We start from the raw sequence: 24,613 nt of genomic DNA on the forward strand, positions 1-24,613 counted from the left end.
TGCATCCTTATATTTGCATCACGATTGGAGCAAAATATCCAAAACATGATGTATTATGCATCGTGAAGTTTAGAGATAGTCTTAAGAAAGTTATTGTAAAAAAATGTGGTAATAAATAATTTATATCTATTGAATGAAATTCTGTAGTGGTCCGGATAACTACGGAATCTAATTCAATAGATATAATATTTTAATTATTTATTACCATATATCGCCTATCCACGCGCTCCTTGCTCCGGACATAGCAGAAGCCAAGGCAATCCTCTAAGGCTTCCATCTTGCAAAAGAACGCGATCTCCACCAGGTCACTATCATCTCTGATTGTCTTGCTATCGTTCAGCTCCTGTCGTCTACGACTTCGTCGTGCATTGAACTTGGTCTAGTCATCAACGACATTCTCGATCTCTCATCTACCTTTGCAGCTTGCAACTTTCTTTTCTTCCCTCGTTCAACGAATGTCCCGGCTCACATTCTTGCTCAATTTGTTTTAAATTTTAATAATATTGCTACTTGGGACAACAAAGCCCCACCTCATGTAATCTCTGCAATTACGGCAGACAAACCTTTGTTTTGCACTGATGTGGAATGAAGTCTGGTCCTGACCATTTTTCAAAAAAAAAAAAAGAATTAATTTCCAAATTCTTAAGATATTTCTTTGATTTATGTGCCGTTATGGTTCATAAAAACTATGTCCTGCCTTTGAATATTAGCATGTTAGGCCTATTCCACAGATCAGTCAAATGAAATATCAAAGTCGTCTTTTTATTAATTCTTTGATCTTGTTTTAAATAAAATATACTTTTTTGTTAACACCGATATAAAAAAGAATTTACACCACAAAATAAGTATGTTTCCCATGTGTACCAAACACCCACTATTACAAAGAACATCCTTGGCATGTAATCTACCCTTATATATTTCGACTTTCAGCAAAGATTACTGTCATTGTCCATGATTATAAATTACTAAATAGGTTGTCTTGCTCTTTACAATTTGACTTTCATATTTATTTCTTTTCTTTTTTGGTGATAGCTAAACCATAACAAACTTGGCGTGATGACTTTATCATCCGTACGTGTACATTCATCCTTTTAGTTTTTGCCAAAAAAAAAAAAAAAAAAGTTTAACCCTCAATCTAAAACACATGGGAAAATAACACATTTATACCCTGTGTTTTAGTAAAATGTCGAGTTTAACCCTCGATTTTCAAAAATGTCGAGTTCATACCCTCTGTTTAACTAAAATGACGAAATTATACCATCTGTTTAACTAAAATGACGAAATTATACCCTGAAATAGACAACAGTGTCACAAATATTCTTTTTATTGACTTTTCATTGACGTTGACTATAATATTTATAATATAAACACAAATTATCTTTATTCATTCGCGTCATATATGTAATTTATTTAAAAACTAAAAAATAAACAACAGTTTCTTAATCGTGAAGAACACAGAAAGAGGCAAATGGGTAAACATCGATAGTTGATAGTCATCAAAATCGCATATTCGAACAGAGAATCCAAGATTTAGAGTTACAATTCGAACACGGAATGAAGTCATTTCTTAGGCGGTATGAGTTTTATTATTTAATTTCAATTTAAGGCTATTTTTATTTCAAAATTGAGAATTTGGAAATTAGGGTACTGATTTAGATTTGATTCGATTTTTTTTATATAAGAGTTAATATCAATGAAAGGGAGATTTGTGACGCTGTTATTCATTTCAGGGTATAATTTCGTCATTTTAGTTAAACAGAGGGTATGAACTCGACATTTTTGAAAACTGAGGGTTAAACTCGACATTTCACTAAAACACATGGTATAAATGTGTTATTTTCCCAAAACACATTTAGCATACAAAAAAATGATAAGTTGACCAGTTCACCCTGGTAAATAAAATCAGATAAGAGAAGTACAAGTCTTTTCCCACCTAAGTTTAGAGACAGAATGAACAAAAAAAAAAAGTCAAAGTGACAATCAAACCAATTTATGTAGGAGCTAAATGAAGTGCGTAAAAATCATCTCCACACAATCATTGATCAAAATATCAAGAAGACCCTACTAAATTTTCCCTTATTCCCTTGAAAACCCCCAATAAAGCGTCACGGAGCGGAAGGTTTTGCTTGATCACCGACACTTCTTCAAAATTCCTAAGCCAAGCATGCAAGCGCGGGAATTCGCGCGCTTCAAATATCTTCACTCCGACTATCTCTTCAATCACTCCAAACCAATGACAAACAATCCCTCCAAATGCTATGTCCACTATTCCGACCTCATCTCCTCCGAAGAACTTCTTGTCGTCCGTTATAATCGCATGCTCTTCCATGGTTTGTAGCATCTCCAAGCACTCTTCTATCGCCTTCTCTTGCTCTTCCCCGGTAGTTCGAAATACCATCCATATAGATGATCCCTGTACGCGTACGCACGTAGTAGATTATTATCTCTCTTTTTTTACGTTCATATCTTTCATAAAATTATTATTTTTACGATCAATTTCGTAAAAAAAAAAAATTTAAAGGAATTTTGTATCAATTCTGACTCGAAACTAGAACCTCAAACTTCGTTATACTTATGGAAGTTAAAAAAAAATAATAAAAAAAAAAATAAATAAAAAAATTATTGGTAGTAGACTCACCTCACCCTACACGGCTGAGTTTAAGATAAAAATGAATTCCATTGGCTGCTCATGTGCTTATCACATGTTAATGCTTATTTCAAAATTAATCTATTTTACAACTATACAAATATTGCACAAAAAATTAAGTTTGGGAAGAAATGAACCAAAATTAAAGTTTAAGGGTGTAAGCGCAACTATCCATGTAATTCAGGAACAACGCTTACCATTTTGCCTCTATATTTATGTGTTGCATAACTAATGACAAACTCAAAAATATAATTACCTTTTCTTCAACAAATTTAACCCAAAAACGAGCGAGGGCTCTCTGAAGAGGATCTTGAGGAACCAAAGAGTGTTTCTGTGGCCACTTCTCATCAAGATACTCAACGATGATCATGGACTCGCAGATCGGTTTTCCCTCGTGAATGAGCACAGGGACTTTCTTGTAAACCGGGTTGTATTGTAACAATAACTCGGTCTTTTTGTTGAGGTCTTCTTCTATGGTCTCGTACGGTATGCCCTTCAGATCAAGAGCCCATTTGACCCTGCAACAGAAAGGGCTAGGCCATGAGCTATGTAATTTCACATCATGATTAGCCATGCCTAATTAAGGGAATTATATTGATCAATTTACGCATACACTTCCAAGGCTTAGAAATTGTACTTATAGTGACATTTAAAGCTGTATTGATTTCTCTGTGTGTTTAGTAAGTTACATGGAAGCTTCCGTTTTATTTTGAAATAAAGTTTGGAAAGTCTTTTATTAACATTTATTACCGTTACTTTCATGTTTTTTTTTTTACAGAATATTATAATGTGATGGTCAAACTTGTATATAATAAAGCAGCTTGGGATAGGCAAGCTTAGTTGCGTGTTTGAATAGAGAGACATATAATTTAGTAATTGAGGGGGATAGAGCTAATTAATAATGCACGAGTCGAAGAAAAGAAAAGCCAAGATTTTTTTTAATATTGAAATAACGTGAGAATATTGTATTACTAATATAAAAATAAAATAAAAAAGACCCAACATCGAATCCTCTTAAAATCTTTTAAGTTTTTAATACCGGATTTTTTGAAGAAAAAAAATTGTTTTGTATGTATCGGTAATGGGACTCGACGGTTTTATGGAAATCACTAAAACCTTGTCCCTCTTAATACACCAACTAATAATAGATTTTGTATAAAAGGAAGCCATGAAATCAATATAGAGAACCCATAAAATCGGGGGTTCCAATACCGCGACTCCTAAGGTTATCGTCTTAGTATCACGTGGGTCACTAAGCACCAGTTGACAGGCACGAAGCCACATGAGAGTGAGAGGAGGCTTCGTCCCTACTAGTTGATGATGTGGAGGGCGTTCGGCTAGGGCGAGGAGAAGATGAGAATGATGACGATCCACAACTTGACAGAACGGTTGAACGCCGAGAGGGGGTCCCGCAACGGAGACTCAAGGCAACTACTAAGCTCTTATGCGAACCGTCCCGAAACCCTCACGCTCTGACAAATGGGAACCCTCGCGCGTGGAAAATGCAACTTTGTGGCCAAACATCCACCAAAAGAAGGCAAACGAGATCACGCCGGCCAACAACTTGGATGTGGTGATCTTGATCATGATCCAAAGTCTTGGGAGCCGGCAATCAAACGAGCCATAGGATGTCCGAAGAGGTGTCCTCACCTTTCTCTGCAAATACCATCGCCCAAGATTGCCGTTATGATTATAGACTACCTCTCATTCCTCCTCGCAACTAGTAGGGACGAAGCCTCCTCACGTGAAGTGAAAAATAAACTTGGGTTGGAGTAAATATATAATTCCATTTTGTTTAATCCCACGTGAGTTGGAGATACTCGTAGAAATAAATTACTTTATTGAAGATGAAATCACCGTTTGATGTAAAAATATTGTATTTTGATGTAAATTGACGCCAAAATAGTGTAACGAGTCGTGTTTTTTAATTGCTTCATTAATCCTTTTGGGTGCATTGTTTAACAAGAGCACGAGTTACACCATCAGTGTTTCTAAGGTAGTAGTTAGAAACTACACTAATAAAACTCTTACCGACGTAAATTATTTCATTAATAATCAATCCAAGACTACCTTGTTAGTGAACATTGTTGATGAGACTTTTGCTATCCAAGTCCATAAGCGACGGATTCCGTGGAGACTGGTTAAGCCTCGTCGGTTTTATACGAGATATATACACCGCATCGTCGACGCTTAAGTGCGGCCAAAGTCGTCTCTAACGCTGATCGAACGGTCATACAATTTTGAGCACTGTGAGAGACCAATCACAATCGATTTCTTGATGCCTAAGATCTCTGATGCCGATATTATTGGTCTTACCTTCATGAACGCGTGGGATCGCAAGACCAACAAATCCCGCTAACTCTGGAAACGGACAACTCGACATGGTCTCTTTATTTTCAATATTTACTGCCTTCATGTAGGCTTTTATTTTGAATATTTATTGCCTTTATTTAGCTTTTATTTTGAGGATTTATTTCCTTTAGTGTCTGTTTGTTTTCTATATATATGGGAGAGATAACAATATGAAGGGACCTTGCTGAATGAGTTAAGAAAATCAAGCTGTATGCTTGTGTTGGTCAGTTTATAGCTTTCCAATTCCTGTTCATCTCGTTCCTACGTTCGTGTCTACACCAGTTGGTATCAGAGCCAATCGCTTCTGTGCAATGGCACCGAAGAAGCGAGTGATTCGGGATGCTTCCTTAGACGATGTTCATAGGCGTGAAGAGGACGTAGGATTACGCGCTCAAGTTGAGTTGTTAACGAGGCAAGTGGCAGCGCTGCTACAACACCACGAAGAACAACAACAGTACCGAGGCGAGTCCGAAGCCGAAACCGAGGACGATCAGTCGAACCCTTTTGGTCGTGATGTTGGTGACTGTGGTCGTGCATGGGATGGGCGCGAAACAGTCCCGGAGAACAACCGATGGGAGATGGCGTTCAAGGTCGAGATCCCGGAATTTCACGGTGGTGTTCAAGCCGAGGAATTCTTGGACTGGCTTATTGCGACGAAGGAGATCCTCGATTTCAAGGAGGTACCGGTTGAGAGGCGCGCGTCTCTTGTCGCTACCCGCTTTCGAGGTCGAGCCGCCGCGTGGTGGTCCCAACTTCGTAGCCGGCGCGCTCGCATCGGGAAAGCGAAGATTACATCATGGATTAAATTGAAGAAGCACATGTGTGAAGCGTTTCTTCCGTATAATTACACTCGCACCCTCTACACCACTCTCCAAAACCTTCGCCAAGGTACAAAATCCGTGTCCGACTACATCACTGCGTTTAATTTACTTATTACACGTAATGATTTGACCGAGACGGAAGAGCAAATTACTTCGCGCTATATCGGAGGACTGCGCTCGTCTATCCAAGACACGCTCATGTTATTCGATCCAACCACTCTCTCCGAAGCACATCAACGCGCCATCGCCATTGAGACACAAAACAATCGCCGCCGCTTCAGCCCCAAGGCCTCATCCTCGTCCACGGCCACTGCCCCAACAGTCCCCACCACGCGCGGGCCAGCCAACGTTCCAGTTCCGCCACATGCTCCTGCTACAGTTCATGCACGTCATGTCCCTCCAGCCGGTCTTCGTTGTTTTGGATGTGGAGAACCGGGTCATCGCCGTGCTAATTGCCCGCAAAATCAACGCAACGGTCTCTTCAATGATGAGGCCCAAAACGACTTCGAAGTTGGCCCCATTTTTTATGAGGAACTATGTGACAGCGACGACATTGAAGAAGTAGGTGGTGACGTTGGGCAAGCACTAGTGATTCGCCGCAATTTTCTCACTCCACCGAGTCGCGATGCGGAATGGCTTCGTACAAACATCTTTCAATATTCTTGCACAATCAACGACAAAATTTGCCGCTTTGTCATCGACTCCGGGAGTTGCGAGAACGTCATCGCCGAAGAAGTCGTCACCAAACTTGGCCTTGCTACGGAGAAACACCCACACCCGTACAAACTCGCATGGCTCCGATCCGGTACCGACATCGCCGTCTCCAAACGAGCCCGGGTAAAATTGTCTATCGGCCCCACTTACAAAGACGATGTTTTATACGACGTTGTCGCCATGGACGCATGCCATTTACTTCTCGGTCGCCCGTGGCAATTTGATAGGAGCACCACACACGATGGCCGAGTTAACACGTATAGCTTCCTTTTCGGTGGAAAAAAGATAGTTCTCCTCCCTTCGAACCCGACCAAACCGACCCCTAAACGCTCGTCGACAAGTCTTCTATCACGACCTCGCACCCGTTCCGGCATTCTTCCTCGATGCCCACTCGATCTCGAACCCGTTCCGGATCCCACTCGACTACATGGTGACGCCACTGCCTTCATCGAGTTGCTGCAAGAGACTCATCGCAAAACAGCCGCCAACCTGCAAGCCGCCACTGCTCGTTACAAGGAAGCCGCGGATAAGAAGCGTCGCGCTTTGGAATTCTCCGTTGGCGACTACGTGTGGGCGGTATTGACTAAAGACCGCGTTCCCGCTCTCACGAGTACAACAAGCTCAAGCCGAAGACCATCGGCCCCCTCGAGATCATCGCCAAGGTCAATCTCAATGCTTACCGTCTCCGTCTCCCTAGCCACAGCCAGCCGCACACATGACGTCTTCAACGTCAAGCACCTCCGTCCATACACCGGCGACAACTTCGACAACTCCGACGAGGACGCACAGCCGAATTTGGGGACGAATTCTTTCGACCCGGGTGAGAATGATGCCGATATTATTGGTCTTACCTTCATGAACGCGTGGGACCGCAAGACCAACAAATCCCGCTAACTCTGGAAACGGACAACTCGACATGGTCTCTTTATTTTCAATATTTACTGCCTTCATGTAGCTTTTATTCTGAATATTTATTGCCTTTATTTAGCTTTTATTTTGAGGATTTATTTCCTTTAGTGTCTGTTTGTTTTCTATATATATGAGAGAGATAACAATATGAAGGGACCTTGCTGAATGAGTTAAGAAAATCAAGCTGTATGCTTGTGTTGGTCAGTTTATAGCTTTCCAATTCCTGTTCTATCTCGTTCCTACGTTGGTGTCTACACCAATCTCACTTGGGATTTGTATGACTAGACCAATTTAAAACCATGAAGAGGAGTCTCTGTCCCTAGCACTCCGAGCAGTGTGAGAGACCAATCACAATCGATCTCTTGCTGTATAGGGTTTCGCCTAATCGAAACTAATATTGCAAATTGCAAAATGCAAAAGCCAGTTATCCTTAAAAGACGGTTAAATAAAGACAAATTTTCGCAATGTCTTATTATCTTTAACAAACATAATACACCGATTGTCAATCTATGGATTATATGACGGTGTGCATAACTATATGGATTATGATACACCGACTGTCTATCTACATACTCATCCACGTCATCACTCTGTCATCTATTAGAAGCCCAAACTTTTTCAGCCCATTAACCCGACCCGAATATGCGCTCTATAAAAAGACAATTTAGTGTCGTCTCCCTCGCGCATTCTATCGAAGACCTGAAAAGACAATTATATCCTCTGTCCGTGTACTAGACAGTTCTACTTCTTCCATGACGCAACAGAGGAAGAGAGAGAGAGCTCAGACTAACGAACCAGGTGAAGCGACGATTAGAGATCCGATGGAGGTTTTCGACGTGGAAATAATGCTGGTCGTACTGAGAAACCTCGACGCTCAAAGCTTGGGTCTTTCTCTCCTCGTCTCTCGCCGATGGAACTTCGTCGTTTCGAGCGATTCTCTATGGGCTTCAAAGGTTTCATTTCGCTTTGTTCGCTTCATATTCAATGTATACAGATACGTGGCACTTTTTGTAAGAATGCTAAAAAAAAATATCTATATCTATACGACCTGTTTGTCGGCTATTAAGCATTAGAGCATGCATATACAAACACGTCGCAAAAGTTATTTATATACTCTCAACTTGGATTTAAGGTTTTGTTCTTTTGTGTGATCTGTGATGTTTTTCCTCCTGGGTTTCGTAGTCGGTGAAGTAGGGTTGGGCTTGGGACATGGGATTTCTGAAAATTCACGTGACAAAACTTAGAACAGAGGAGACTGAAAGAGCAATGAAACAGATAAACATCACATGAGTAAAAGCTCATTACTAAATGAAAATTGATTTGAATCTGACTGTATTGTATTGTATGCATGGCATTTGCTTACGATATTTTATTAATGTATACAGATACGTGGCATTTTTGTCAGAATGCTAAAAAAAATATCTATATCTATATGACCTGTTTGTCGGCTGTTAAGCATTAGAGCATGCATACACAAACACGTCGCAAAAGTTATATATACACTCTCAACTTGGATTTAAGGTTTTGTTCTTTTGTGTGATCTGTGATGTTTTTCCTCCTGGGCTTCGTAGTCGGTGAAGTAAAGGTTGGGCTTGGGACATGGGATTTCTGAAAAATCACGTGACAAAACTTAGAACAGAAGAGACAAGAATGAAAGAGCAATGAAACAGATAAACATCACATGAGTAAAAGCTCATTACTAAATGAAAATTGATTTGAATCTGACTGTTGTATTGTATTGTATGCATGGTATTTGCTTACGATATTTTATGAATGGATTGACAGAGGATTAATGACCCTTTTCGGTTTAATTAGTACGAGGGACTAAAGCTCCTCAAAGCCCACATACCTCGCTCGTCGCAGGTCAAGGGACTCACCAAGCTCGCCGCCTATTCCTTGTCAATCATGGACGGCAAGCGCGTAAATACACTCTCTCTCTCTCTCTCGAACATATATATTCACATACATCCATCCATATGTATCATATAATGCATATACATACCCAGAGGGCCGGCCCTAACCTAAGGCGGGCAAGGCTTGTACCTTGGACCCCCAATTGGGTTGAGCAAAAAAATATATATATATTTTACACTTTTTACCTATTATTAAGAAAATTTACATTTTTTATCTTAAAAATTTACACTTTTGACCCATTTTCTAAAAAATTTACATTTTTCAAATTGAAAATTTAAATTTTATTAGTATTATAGGGCCCCAAAATATTGAATCGCCTAGAGCATCCGGTGAGTTTTGGCCGGTCCTGTACATACCCTTGTGTTTGCCAGAGTTTGTTAAGAGATCATTTTGTTTATTAGACTCGCATCACCAAGTACGACCTCTGCGACCACGTTTGGGAGTTCCGCTTCAACAAGGTAACATCTATGCTCAATTCAATTACCCTGTGATTTTCTCCATCCTAGTAACTCTTATACAAGGTTCTCTTCTAAGTTCAATACCAGGAAATGAAAAAAGATGAAATAAAATAATTATTCAAGAGTGGAATTAGTTTGGGTTTAGAGTACAGAGCCTTATTTAATCTTATTACAACTGAATGTTATTCTGAATCTTATTACAACTGAGGAAAGAGAAAGAAGGAATTAATCGTGTCAATCAGAAATGATTGCACAACTGAATGTTATTCTGAATTAATGAATCAATTACATCACATCAACGTTTATATATAAAACAAAAGATAAGAGCAAAACGACACACCGTTTACTCAAAGACTAAAACATACAAACGACAGCTATATATATAAAACTAAAACACTGGATAAGAACTAATTCTAATACTCTCCCTCAAGATGGACGGTAAATATTTTTGAGGTTCATCTTGGATTGTATGTCACGCAACGCCGGAGAGGGCAATGACTTGGTGAGAATATCAGCTAGCTGGTGATGAGTTCGAATCGGCAACAACTTAACAGATCCGGACTTGAGATGATCCCGTACAAATAAGTGTAGGTCAATCTCAATATGTTTCGTCCTCTCGTGAAAGGTTGGATTCGAGACGACGTGAATGGCGGCCTGATTATCACAATAGATAACTGTGGGAAGAGAGTTATCTATCTTGAAATCAGATAAGAGCTGTCTAAGCCATATTCACTCATCACTGCAGCCAACGATCTGTACTCAGCTTCTGCAGATGATCTTGAGACAGTAGACTGCTTCTTCGACTTCCAGGCAATCAAAGAATCCCCAAGGAAAACGCAATATCCCGTGACTGATCGCCTTGTATCAAGACATGTCGCCCAATCAGCATCTGAAAAGCCTCGCAGCTGTGTTGAAGAAGAGGAAGGATAGAACAAGCCTAGACCTGGATTCTTCTTCAAATACCTGAAAAGATGATGAACATCCTGTAAATGAGCTGTGCTTTCATAAAGTGACTAAGAGAATTAACACAATAAGAAATATCAGGTCTAGTAATAGTCAAGTATAAAAGTCTGCCTATCAGACTCCTATAATGAGTTAGATCAGGGAGAAGATCTCCCTCATTTTGTGCCAAAGTATGACGAGGATTCATTGGTGTATGGACTGGTTTAGATCCAGCAAAACCATAATCTTCTAAGATCTGAATCGTATATTGCTTTTGATTAAGCACAATCCCTGCAGAAGAACGAGCAATTTCCAAACCTAGAAAATATTTCAACCTGCCCAAGTCTTTTAACCTGAAACAAGTATGTAAGAATCTTTTGACATCATCAATAACATCCTGGTTAGGGCCACACACAATGATATCATCAACATAAAGCAATAAGGCAACAAAAGTACTCCCTGATCCTCGAGTGTAGAGTGAATAGTCTGCTTTTGATTGTAGAAACCCAGCCTTCAATATAGACTCTATGAACTTGATATTCCACTGTCTTGATGCTTGTTTCAAGCCATAAATTGACTTGTGAAGTTTGCATACTAATTTCCTAGAATGGTCATTAGACTCCCCCTGAGGCACATATCCTGGTGGCAATTCCATGTACACCTCTTCATATAGGTCACCATTCAAGAATGCATTGCTAATATCAAGCTGAGCTAAAATCCATCCCTGAGAAGATGCAAGACTCAATAAAAACTTCACAGTAACTAATTTGGCCACAGGTGAAAAGGTGTCGAGAAAGTCAAATCCCTCTTTTTGATTATATCCTTTTGCAACCAAACGAGCTTTTCTTCTAGCTAATGAACCATCTGAATGCAATTTGTTAGTGAAAATCCATCTACAACCTATAGGTTTCTTATCAAAAGGTAGAGGTACAATGGACCAAGTATGTGTTTGATGCATGGCATCAATCTCTTCTGCCATTGCATCCCGCCAATGTGCTTCTTTGACAGCTTGGTGATAAAATTGTGGAGTGGATAAATTTCCCACTGATAAGGCAAAATGTCTAAAAGAACTAGATAGATGGTCATTAGATACTACATTAGAAAGAGCATGTTTAGTTGTGTGGATATCACCTGATTTACCAATTGTGTAGCACTCATAATCATGTAGATATGAGGGTTTGGTGACACGTCTTGATGACTTCCTTGGTGAGGGTTGGACAGTGATTCCAATGTATGTTTCCATTTGAGGTAGTACATCAGGTTGTTGAGGGTCAGTAGAAGGTATTGGCACTTCTGGTTGCTGATTTTCAACACCTGAGCTATAATCAGGAAACACATTTTGGAAGCACAATGTCATGAAAGGGATCACGATAGAGATTACACTTATACATATCCATGAAGGGAAAAAAAATTCATGAAAAATGACATCTCTGGAAATATAAATGTCATGAGATTTTAAATCAAACAGCTTATATCCTTTGATGCCTGGTGGATAGCCAATGAAAACACATTTTCTAGCTCTTGGCTGAAACTTTGTTCTGTAAGACTTGAGGGTTGACGCAAAGCAAAGACAACCAAAAGTCCTCAGTGCTTCATAGTCAACCTGTTTTTCATATAGAACCTCATAGGGAGAAGAGTTAGATAAAATGGGAGAAGGTGTTCTATTGATAAGAAAAATTGCAGTTAAAACACAGTCTGACCAAAAAGTAATGGGAACATGAGACTGGAAATATAAAGATCTGGCAACATTGAGAATGTGTTGATGTTTACGCTCCACAACTGAATTTTGTTGTGAAGTCTCAACACAAGAATATTGGTGTAAGATACCATGTTTTGAGAAATAATCAGCAAAGGTGAGTTCCTTAGCATTATCAGAACGAAAGCTTTTAATGCTGCAAGAAAACTGATTAGTAACATAAGTACAAAACTTGGGAATCAAGGAATGGACATCATATTTATTATTCATCAAAAAAATCCAACAAAACCTACTACAATCATCAACCAAGGTAAAAAAGAAACGATGACCATTGCGCGAAGGAACAGAATGAGGCCCCCAAATATCACAATGTATCAATTCAAAATTCTTTAAAGACCTATGACTATTTGAAGGAAAAGGTAACCATCGTTGTTCTGCTAAAGGACAAATACAACAAGGCTTATATGTGTCATGTGATGATTGATATGAAAGTCTTGTCTTCAAAAGAGTTAATCTGCTAGATGATAGATGTCCTAAACGTTGATGACAGAGATGTGCTGAGACAGGATTAATATATGCTGAAGTGTTCTGAGTCAGCACATATAACCCTTCTCGTTGACACCCCTGCCAATCGTCTTCAAACTCGTTGTGTCATGTATAAAGAAAGAGTCACCAAAGAAAGAGACCTTTATATGTGGCTCTTTGGTGAGTGCACTGACAGAGATTAAGTTGAATTTAAAACCAGGAACAAATAACACATCAGTAAGCAACCAGTCAGCACTTATTCTAATGTCACCACAAAAGAAAACAGGGATAACAGTATGGTTTGGCAAAGTAACTGATGAATTGTGCAAAGGTTTTAGACTAAGGAAAATATTCTTGTTAGCACAAATATGTTTTGATGCTCCTGAGTCTAAAAGCCAAAAATCACTTGCACAATTAGAGTCAACAGTAAAATTTGCCAAACCAATAAAACCTGTGTTGTAGGTGGTCAGGTTGACATCATTGGAGCCTGTTGGAGCAGTGAGAGAAGTGGTCCTGGTGAGCTGGTTGCTGAGCATGTGTATCAGTTGATGGATCTGATCAGGTGTGAAGGAAGTTGTGGTGTTGACTCCACTGCCATGGTCATTGATTGGATTGTTGGATGATGATCCTCCTTCCATGATGGTTGCCTGACTCTTGATTTTTGATGTGTTGTAACCTGGTGGATATCCATGAATCTTGTAGCATTTGTCCACAGTGTGGCCGATCATCTTGCAATGAGTGAAAACAGGGCGATCTTTGGAATTCTTGTTCGAATTCTTGATGAGATTCTTCTTTTGATCATCTCGCACAGCCATTGCAAGAGAGTTGTTCTGATCAGTGTTGCCAAGAACATCCACGCCAACTGATGCTGCTTTTCCTCTTGAGAGACCAAGGCATAAACCTTGTTTATCGGGGGAAAATGATCCATAAGAAGGACTTGTCCACGAGCATGAGTATAGGCTTCATTCAGTCCCATCAGGAATTGCATGATGTATTCAGACTAGATGAACTGATTGAGATCTTTCTTCTTGCTGCACGAACACTTACAAGAGCATTCTGGTCGAAAATTGCTCAATTCTTCATACAACGACTTCAATTTGGTGAAGTAAACTCAGATCAACTTGTTGTCTTGAGTGAGGTTGACAAATTATCTCCGAAGCTGAAAGATCCGAGGTCCATTTCTCTGTTGGAACCATTCTTCAAGGCCATCCCAAATCTCCTTCGCTGAATCAGCAAAAATTACGCTCGCCGAGATTTCTTTGGTGACGGAGTTGAGGAGCCAAAAAATCACAATGTTGTTGCCTCACTTCCAGAGATTCAGCTGTGGTAGATCATCTGTGGATGGTTTTTCAATCGATCCATCAATAAATCCCCATTTGTTCTTCACAGACAGAGCGATCTTCATGGATCGTGACCAAGAGAGGTAGTTGTCGTCGTTGAGGAGCTGAGAGACCAGTGATGTTCCTGGAGTGTCTGAATTCCCGAAATAGTAAGGATCCATTTGATCTTCAAGATTTGAGCGCCGTCGTGTTCCTTTGCCAGATCTTGAAATTGAGCTCTCCATCGATGTTTCTTCAGGAACCGCCATGGATGAATGGGAAAAGAACCAGAGAGTGCGATCGAGAAAAGGAGAGAGGAAGAGAAACCCTAGAAAGGATGAAGAAAAAATTCGGAGTGCTCTGATACCATATTACAATTCTAGAGTTTGAATTGTATGAGGAAAGAGAAAGAAGGAATTAATCGTGTCAATCAGAAATGATTGCACAAATGTTATTCTGAATTAATGAATCAATTACATCACATCAACGTTTATATATAAAACAAAAGACAAGAGCAAAACGACACACCGTTTACTCAAAGACTAAAACATACAAACGACAACTATATATATAAAACTAAAACACTGAATAAGAACTAATTCTAATAAATCTAGGGGCTGATATTGACCCCTCCAAAACTGGAATATTTTATCTACCATTTGTCTTTATTGATCTTTCGAAAATTTCTTATGTATATTTTTTAAATAAATTTAACTAAACCAGTGATTGCTAGAAGTGGGTAGATTTTCAAGAATTGGAGGTGTGGTTTGTGTGCAGGGGGCTCCGCAGTACTGGCGGGATCTGGACCCGCAGTGGAGAGGTGAGGGCCCTGCGCTGGTGCGGAGGTTTGAGGCGGACGGGAGCGTGGGTGCGGAGGCGGGAGACATGACGTGGGGGGGCCACGAGAGCTCCTACTGCATCGTCACCAGCTTCGTTGGGGACGGCACAATCAGGGACCACTACGTCCGCATCAACCGCTGGCCCCCCATGTCCGTCCGCAGAAACCGCGACTGGAGTTGGAACATGGCCAACAATCTATGCTGCTACTCCACCGTTCCCGACCCCCACAAACCCGGCGGCACCGGCCCCCTACTCCCCGCCGCCTATTACATGAACTCAACACATTCTAAGATGGAGTAGCTAGATATGTGTGTATTAGATTTGAAAAAAAAAACAGATTAATGAATTTTTTATTATTATTTATATATGCTGGATTACTTGCAAATTGTGTATGATGCAAGTGCAAACACTGGTGTGACAAGTTTTTATATTTGAAAAAAAAGAAAAAAAAAAAAAAGAAAGATTAATGTATTTTTTTTAATTATTATTTATATATGCTGGATTACTCGCAATTTGTGTATGATGCAATGCAAGTGCAAACACTGGTGTGACAAGTTTAATATTTGGGAAGTGCAAGGATATGAGGAGGAAAAAAAAAGCTGGAAAGTTTTGAGGTTGGGCTCTTTTGTAAATTATAGAGAGAAGAATCAAGAGACTCTTGTTTGAAAAGATGAAGTACGGATTAAAAAAATGATTTATGTTTTAATTGTTTTGTAATGAACAACCAACTTTAAATTAAATTAGAATGGAAATCAATTCAAGACTTTTGATGACAAGAAAATAAAGTGATTAAGCCAACTTCTATTCCGATAAAATGGTTGATCGGAATTAATCGTTTCCTCCCCTGTGTTTCAAAGCAGTTTTGGTCTTTTTTTTTCCGATGCTTTTGAGACTTGAGATTAACCAACGCTTTCCATTTCTTATGGAAAAACATGACAAATGAGAGATATTATCCAGTATAGAAACAAGACGATAAATGTTCCAAATATTTGTGACACATAAAAAGGGTCTTTTTAGTACACATTTTTATTTATCGGTTACGTGCCGGCAGACATGGCATGGAATTAAAAATAAAAAGAGAAGAAAAAAAATGCTTGAAAGAGAAAAACAATATCAAACACGGGACGCAAAAAGCGAAAAGAAGACGCTGCATCGAAAATGGAGAAATCACCAGCCATCGGGACGGAGTGTTCCTGTCGCCGGAGGCATCCATCTCCCGGAGTTGTATACACTCTCCCCCACTTTCCAGCCTGGCACGTCCTTCATTACTTCCGCCTCGTATTCGAGATACTTCTTCCACTCTCCCACAAATCTAAAAAAAGAGTTTATATGCATCCGAACAGGAACGTAAAAGGTTAGAACAACGACCCCAATTGTCTAAAAGAAAGAAAGTTATGAAAGAATAGGGTAGAGTTGTTTAACCTTTCGTCCTCTTCGGCTTGCAGAACCGGAAGTATAGCCGAACGGGCTGCGTATTTTTCATCCTTGAGTCCCCTACAAAAATCATACGAGACGAGTTTTGAAATTTCATGAAAGCATGATCATTGAGAGCATAAATATGATTAATTTTTTATTTAGACCGCATACAAGCATTATATCACGTATAATAAATCATTCATGGTACGAAAATTGTTCAAGTGTTTGTCAATTCTTAAAGCACTTCCCCGGTGCTCGTTCCCTGATAGTGGAACTTTTGTGGACTGGTTTATGTAAATCCAAAATGTCCTCACGCCTGATTTATAATAATTACAACACAGAGACAGCTTTTAATGAATCCATGCAAAGGTTTAACTGTCTAGAGAAAAGGATTCTAAGGGATACTCACTGATACAGTTTAAAAAGGTAGCAACGCAACAAATTGATCAATTAAAAGTGGAGGGGAAAATATTTTTACAGTTCATGCTTCGCACTTTACTTATTATATAAGACTCGGCCATAAGCCCTTTTTTGCTAACGAAGATATTGTGAAAGCCTCAAACCCCTTAGATAAAGAAACGTGTAACCACACCAAACAAAAAGCAATCGGGAAACATTCATTGAGTAAAACTTGCTTGTGTAAACTAATCCGAACAGCTAAAGATGAAACCTAATATAGTAAGTCCGTCATCAGAACTTAATGTAAACACAGGTAATTCAAGCTCTTCACGCCCTTAGACGCACACTCATAGAAACTTGACCTAACGAAACAATAACTCAGTTCAATCATCTCACCTAAGGCTATTCTTCAGAAGATCATCGATAAACAAGGAAATTTTTACAGTCCTCATCTCTGATAAAAAATCACTACACTGGGATATTTTTTTAACCCTTCTCGACTTGGATCATCGCTGTTACGGTCATTCTTAACCATTCCAGTTTCTGATCACAACTGCCGGGTCTATTTTACACTATTCGTGGATGAATACAAATAGAAACCTGTCCAATAGTTTCCACTCTTCAACTCTTGAGTTCCATCATCCACTGATGTTCACGGAAGCTCGATTCATCAATCGTTACATACGAAATTTAGCCTAAGAATCACGTCAAGCATAAATCGTCAAATGCCACAAACAATTCTAGAATACATCGAGCACCAAAAGAGTCCCGAATCCGAACCAACAACACAGAGAACCCTAACCAACCGAAACAAAATCAACTCAAACCAGAAACCACCATTTTCTATCATCTAAAATCGAAAACCCTAGGATCAAAAGATAAACATGGAATGATAGAACGAACGAATGAAGAAACATCGAACCTTCGGATCTTGTTTCCCTGGCCGACCTGGTACATTCCCCATGAAAAAGCTCCGAAAGTGGTGAGGAAGATCGCTACGGCGCTGGGACCTTTGTTTGGGATTCGGCGAGCGTAGCGGACCGGAGCGAATCCTCCCGGCGGCGGACCGTCCTGGAGTATGGGCATGTCCTTCACGCTCGCCATTCCCGGCTTCTTCCTGATTATCGCCTCCGTCATCTTCGATTTGGGGATTTAGGGTTAGGGTTTTTCTCTTAGGTTAGTTATTTGTTGTGATTGGGAATTTTGAAGAAAGAAGAAGATGGCGAAGAAATTGTGCTCCGAGGGAGGAGAAAGAGCACCGCGAAGAGGGTATCAAATTCTACGGTTGTGCCTATAGTATCTTTTTCTATTCGCCCAATAATAGTTTGCCACGTGGACTTCGAGTGGATTTCTTCTCTGTTCGTGTACCACTAAATTATTAGCAGAATTACTAAAGTTAACAAAAATCAAAATTTGAAATTGACTAGGATCATGTAATTGTCGAATATGGTATAACATTTTACCAAAAAAAAAAAATTTGTGAAAAATTGAGCTAAACCAACCAATCAATGCGATGAGTCTGGGGCGAGTCTAGCAACGACTCGTGATGAGATTGTGAGTCGTGCTCTCAATTTCAAGAGCGCATTCGAACTCGGAATCTCATCAAGTAAATTACTGCGTCAAGACCCGAAGGTAATTTTTGTAAAGCATAGTTGTTGTTAATGAGTTTTTTTTTTATCAACATTCACAAGATACGTGTCAGAGTGCGAGCTTGTGACGTGTATCGATTTTGAGTTACGGACATCGAATCTCATATGATTCCGTATGAGTCGTAACAGGTCAGAAATATCACGTGGCGTTAAACTTTTGGGAACTCGACGTTGGTGGTGTGGTTCGTCGTGATCTTCATTTTCCTTAGCTGAAATAGATACAAGTGGCGATATATAATGAAATGTTTCCCTTACTAAGTGAAGAACATGATAATTGGATTTTTCAAGGTCTTAGATACCTTTTTAGAGGAAATGTAATGTGACATAATTTCAGCTTTTGTCTGTGAAAAGAAATATGAGAGAGAGAGAGAGAGAGAATAATTATTTTTCAATTCTAGAGATAAAGGAAGTAGATCATTCCTCTTTTGTGTTTTTCTAAATCAAATATGAGAGATGTGGAGTAACTCTAGCATTACTTTGCGGGTATGTGTTGAGTGAATTTTTAGAGGGAGAGAGAGAGAGAGAGAGAGAGAGAGAGAGAGAGAGAAAAGTTGTAGTATTTTGCTTCTCTTAGAATGGTTGTTCCTTTCTTCCAAAATGTATGTAGTATTTATAGGAAGTTTGATTCTTGGGCTCCAAGTTTCTTGGGCTCAGCCTTGAGAGCCGTTTTGTGGCTCAACTCTCAGAGCGGCTCAGGCCTCAGACTGGCTCAGCCTTGAAAGCCGTTTCGTGGCTCGGCCCTCAGAGCCGTTGTGTGGCGGAGCCTTCAGAGCCGTTTGGTGCACACCCTTCAGAGTTGTTTTGCGGCTCAGTTTTAAGAGCCGTTTTGGGCTTAGCCTTCATAACAGTTTGGGGCTCAACCTTCAGAGCCATTTCTGTGACTCAACCTTAAGCCGTTTGGGGCTCACTTTCAGAGCCGTTTGCTTGTCGTTTTTTTATTATGAGTGTCGTTTTTCACTTGTGAAAAATAACAGCATAAGAGTTGTTACGGGCCTTCACAACTCCCTACATGCTCCATGTAAGGTCTCTCATATAATTTATAAGGTCTCAATCGAAATCTGACAATGAAGCTCTTCAAAGTCTCAAGAAGACCAAATATCATGATTTTTACGGAATTGAAGATAAATTATTAGAGGATTCAACATTTGAGGTGAGTGTTCAGGTTTTGGGGAAGAGCGGCAGTTTCCGCGGTAGGTTTGGATGTGTATTTGGTATTTTTAAGGGATAAAGTTGGACATTTGGAATAAATCAAATAATTTATTTGGGCAATTGTTTGAGGGGATTCTAAAATGTTGTCAGATTCAGATCTTTTTGGTGTGCATGGTCCCCCATGCCTCAAGGAGAGATGGGATTTTTGGGATAATATGTCGAGAGTGGTGGGTACGTGCTGATGTCCTTGGGTGCTTATAATGGATCTTAACTTGATCCTGGCAGCAGAGGAGAAATGGGGAGGTGTTGATGTCGATTTCAACAATCTCAAATTATAATATGATATATATATTTTATTTATATAAATATGGGTTTCAGAAGACGTCGTATAAGAAGCAAAGGAAATTCAAAAGAAATGGACAGAAACGAATATAAATGCTCGAAGTTATTTATTAATAATCGAAGAAATTACAAACTAGAAGATGGCGGAATGTCGAACTGAACAAGGACGAACTCGGGGAAATAGAGAAGTAAGAAATCGAAAGTAAGGTTATCAGCTTGCGTGTGCGAAATTTGACATATCGGCTTCTATTTATAGTCGAGGCTGGTTCGTTGAAGTGGACACGTGTTCGTCAGTTCAGCTCCGCCACGTTGCTGGTTGAAGTCGTCCCAGATCCGGTCTTCGCAGCGAAGTCTTCTATCCACCTGTGACCAATTCCTTTGACTGAGTTCGTGCGGGTAGTACGTTTCTTCCTCGGCGAACTGGGCTTCCTATTGGGCTTGGGCCGTCCTTCCGGAGTCGAACTGGCCCAGATGGTTCCTTGAAAACCAGGTTGCTTCCTTTGTTGGGCTTTGGCCGATCCGAAGCCCAGCTTAAGTGATTTTTATTTAGGGAAAATGATTTTTTAACCCCCACAGGAGGTCGTTCGGTTTCATGGGCTATATGCAAAACATTACGGTCTTTTCTTGGGGAGACCAATAGAGTGGACCTTGGCAAAGTGAGTTACCCTTTTCACTGGGTCTAATTGGCAGCCGGAAGGTCATCGAATTCGAGAATGGCTAAAGGATCATGCAATGGTGAGTCAAAATTAATTTTTGAGGTTTGGCAAGACGGGGGTCAAGATTTATTTGATTCTAGGGTCGAATCATGCTCCTAGTGTTTTAGATTACTTTTTTTATATACGACAAAGGTCGTGACCCTCGGTTCTTTAATGCTCCGACGGACGATCCAGAGTGTCGGGGAGTCGTCGAGAGAGCTTGGTCCGTCAAAGTTTTGAGTTTTATAGTCAAAGTTGACAGAGAGGATTTCTTGGTGAGGAAGTCGGCAAGAGGTTCGTAATGACATAAGTGGGAAAAAACGAAAAAAGACTCCTATTGTGAACCGGCTTTGGCTGACAGATAACAAGATGGGCAAACACAAAGGAGTTTGGAGACTCTTCTATATTTGAATTATTATGATAAGTTTTTATTGATATATTTGGCGTCTTTTTAAAACAATATTGAAATTCAATCATTTTTTTCCTTTACATATATATTTTGACTTTTTTTATTCATACTCAGGAGTATATGTTTTTTTTTCTTCTTATGTATAGTCAAAGAGGATGCCGAATTCCTCGTCTACAATGGTTTAAATTGCGTAAATTTGATACAATTATCTTATTGTTTTCCTAATTCGTATCAATTCTTGTTCACGTTTTTCAAAAAATTTAATTTTATTAAAAAGTCTTTGTTTTTGTAGAATGTTGATTCATGATTTTACATAATTGATTAATATATACACCAGGTAGAAACACGTGTTACACACGGGACGGATGAAACTGTAAATCAGTACGTGATTAGAAAAAATTATGGAAAAATATAAACGATGATATATTTTTACCAAAAAGAAAATTACATTAAAAGGATTCTAACATTCAAAATATTTTCAGTCATTGAAAATTCTAGTTAAGCTTTGCCTATATATATAGAAAATTGTATAGCGTATTTATAGTAAACAAAAAACCTAAAGTTTATTGCCTAAATAGATCAAAAGAACGGGCATATATTTACAATCCAAAAAATTCAAAAGTTTTCCTTTTGAAGATAAGTTTACTCAACCCTTAATTTTTTTTTTTTGTTGGAGGTGGATGTTGAAGGGATTGATCAGCATCTATATTTTTTTTGTTTATCTTGTAGATCTTGATCGTAGAGTTGTGGAGATTTATTTTTCTATCCAATAGTGTGTCTGTTAGAGGTGTGAAGCTTAATCATCGCTGATGTGACGAAATTGACGATTGAAGACCTTACGAAGATGATTTTAGGTCTGTATGTTAGCCCTAGTGTCTTCTCTATAAATACCATATACGTCAATGTTCTTCCCTATAAGAGAGTTGTAATTCTGTGTGTGCTATTTTGTTCTTTGTGATTATTTTGTTTTTTTTTTATTTTAGGTTGGATTTGTGTGTTGAATCCCAACTGTGCCATGCTTTGTTTTCCATTTCTTGTCGGATATAATTCAGCTCGTTGAGCTTGTAACCTTGATTCATTGTGAATTGTTGTTGCATGGATGTTGAAGTTAGAGTCTTTCTGTATTGAACATAAATGTTTTTGTAATAAGTTCTTGTGCCTTAAATAGTGTTTTCAAGGAACTTTTTTGTGCACCCTGTATGATAATGTGAATAACCATTAGTTTTTTTTATTATTAAATTATCTCAGGCAAAAAAAATGATGAAAAGAGAATGAAAAAAAAAAGTGTACATGAATCTGTAATTCATATTACCAAGCAGGACAAAAAATGAAAAAGAGAAAAAAAAAAATTGAACATAAATTTGTAATCTCATATTACCAAGCACAACAAAAAAAAAATAGAGAAGCGAACGCGAGCTTGAATTATATATTCTAACATAACGACGAAAGTTTTTTGTTTTTTTTTTTTTTATCCACTTCTATAGAATAAATCCTGAAGAGTAGCCGGTGGTTTTTCTATTGCCAAACAAATTTAACCGGAAGAGCAACAAAACTTGGATGGCTCAAATTGAAATTTTAAAGCATCACACTAAGGACAATTTGTTTTGTCTTTAAGAACCTGAGAATGGTCTGGTAGATCGTAACCTCTAAATAAGTTCTTCAAATGATAAAAAAATTGTATAAAATAAAATAGAAAAAAAAATAAAGTATACATATTTATCGTAAAGACTGTAGAACAAATATGAATAAAAAAGAACAGTATTAATAGATTGGAGATAACATGAACTCAACAATAACAAAGAGCATTTTCTAAATACACACACTTATATATATATATATAAGGAGCAGTAGTCAAAATGTATGCCACCGAAAAAATACTATTGGAGAAATTGATAAGGGCATAATTTTTATTCATTTTGTGATAAAACTTTATCACATTATTCATTGTAATAACTTAAAATAACGTTTGTAATCGAGCATCTTATGATTTGAGTGTTTATATGTGTTTATGTGATTTAGGGCGAGTTCGAAGCTTAAATATCAACTTTTGGAAGAAAACGGATCAGCCACCTGAGGACGAACAATACAGTAGGTGTATGCGGTACAACAAGCCTGTAGCGCGGTACGGTACAGGTCCGTTAAAAACCTATTACGACTCAAATAAAACACAAACAAGCCTGTAGCGCGGTACGGTACAGGTCTGTTAAAAACCTATTACGACTCAAATAAAACACATTTGAATTCTAATTAAAAGAGAACTTCGGAATTTCGACCAAAAATATAGTGACAACGATTTTCAGAGCTAAGAAGAGTCGCACATGAAGAGAGAAGAGGACTTTCGGCGACAAACGGAGTACGGACGGTTTCTCCGTGGACACCGTCCTGACTCTCACACACTTTTGTCTTCTTTTTCTTTTCTATTGCTTTTATTGTTTTTATTTATTTATGTGTAGTTAGATTTTGAACGATTAAGTGGAGTTTCAATCCCAAAACTTGAATCGAAAGATCTTGGTGTAGAGTTTTCTTTTGCTTATCGTATTAAAATTGTTATCTCTTTTTTATTTGTTAATTATTCTTGAAGTGTTTTAATTCCGTTTCGATTGATCTCCCAGATAGAAATATTATCGTTCATTGTCATACATGCAATTTTAATCCGTAGTTGTTAAGATTTATAGTAATTAGTGGTGCGACTATGGTTGGTTTTGCGAGGATGTTGTAAACATAGTAAAAAGAATAATAAAATTAATTGAACAAAAACTTGACGGAAGGATGAAAACTGATAAAAAAAAAGTTTGAATATCATTAAAACAAATTTTAAAGTTTGTGGACCGAGGTGACACACTGGCCATAATTAAAAGGACAAAGATGTTATTTTTCCTAAAACAAACGGTCATATAATTAATTATTATAATTATTATAAATCGGTACATAGACTACAGATTAAGAAACGAAAGAGAAATTTCATTAGATGGACCTGAAAGTTAACAAAATATCTAGACTACGGATTAAAATTGATGCATGCTTTATATTTATATCACTAATAAATAGATAGTGGTTCCTTAAATTTGGAAATACATTATCCAGTGATGCATAGTTCTTTTCTTAAAACCTAAAGTTTTTACAAATTATAATTCTACCCTAAATATATCTATAGCTATAATTTTATACTTAATGTGTATTGTATGTATATTCTTTTAATTTGTATACGTTTTGATTTGTGTTACAATGTTATAATATTGTTTTTTTTAATTAATGCATTCTAAAAAAATAATTACGAATACTCATTAGTTTTTATATATATTGTGGCGTGTATTTATTTTATTATTATAAAATATAATGCTTTAATTTATGTATATTGTTTCCAACAAATAATTTATCGTATTTTATGCAATAGAGGAGTAAATAATATATCTTAAT

At 38.3% G+C, this 24,613-nt stretch overlaps 3 protein-coding genes across 3 annotated transcripts; 1 reads left to right on the forward strand and 2 right to left on the reverse strand.

Annotated features, from left to right (window-relative positions):
* Positions 1 to 1,515: 1,515 nt before the first annotated feature.
* LOC149393739 (glutathione transferase GST 23-like) lies at positions 1,516 to 3,263 on the reverse strand. The gene is made up of 2 exons (XM_089617123.1): positions 2,904 to 3,263; positions 1,516 to 2,413 (listed from the first exon to the last, which is right to left on the reverse strand). Exons 1-2 carry the CDS (start codon positions 3,219 to 3,221, stop codon positions 2,051 to 2,053), a joined length of 681 nt encoding a protein of 226 aa, XP_089473249.1. The 5' UTR covers positions 3,222 to 3,263; the 3' UTR covers positions 1,516 to 2,050.
* Positions 3,264 to 8,043: 4,780 nt separating this feature from the next.
* LOC149393740 (uncharacterized) lies at positions 8,044 to 15,500 on the forward strand. The gene is made up of 4 exons (XM_089617533.1): positions 8,044 to 8,396; positions 9,259 to 9,363; positions 9,759 to 9,815; positions 15,075 to 15,500. The coding sequence occupies exons 1-4, from the start codon at positions 8,196 to 8,198 to the stop codon at positions 15,435 to 15,437; spliced, it is 726 nt and encodes a 241-aa protein (XP_089473659.1). The 5' UTR covers positions 8,044 to 8,195; the 3' UTR covers positions 15,438 to 15,500.
* A 594-nt stretch (positions 15,501 to 16,094) lies between these two features.
* Positions 16,095 to 18,212, reverse strand: LOC149393741 (GRIM-19 protein). The gene is made up of 3 exons (XM_089617813.1): positions 17,875 to 18,212; positions 16,560 to 16,631; positions 16,095 to 16,449 (listed from the first exon to the last, which is right to left on the reverse strand). The coding sequence occupies exons 1-3, from the start codon at positions 18,087 to 18,089 to the stop codon at positions 16,305 to 16,307; spliced, it is 432 nt and encodes a 143-aa protein (XP_089473939.1). The 5' UTR covers positions 18,090 to 18,212; the 3' UTR covers positions 16,095 to 16,304.
* Between the last annotated feature and the right edge of the window lie 6,401 nt (positions 18,213 to 24,613).

The sequence above is a fragment of the Urtica dioica genome, chromosome 6 (genome assembly GCF_054948205.1).
Source record: "Urtica dioica subsp. dioica isolate 48M chromosome 6, U.dioica_male_clone48M_v1_H2, whole genome shotgun sequence".
NCBI classification, from domain to species: domain Eukaryota; kingdom Viridiplantae; phylum Streptophyta; class Magnoliopsida; order Rosales; family Urticaceae; genus Urtica; species Urtica dioica.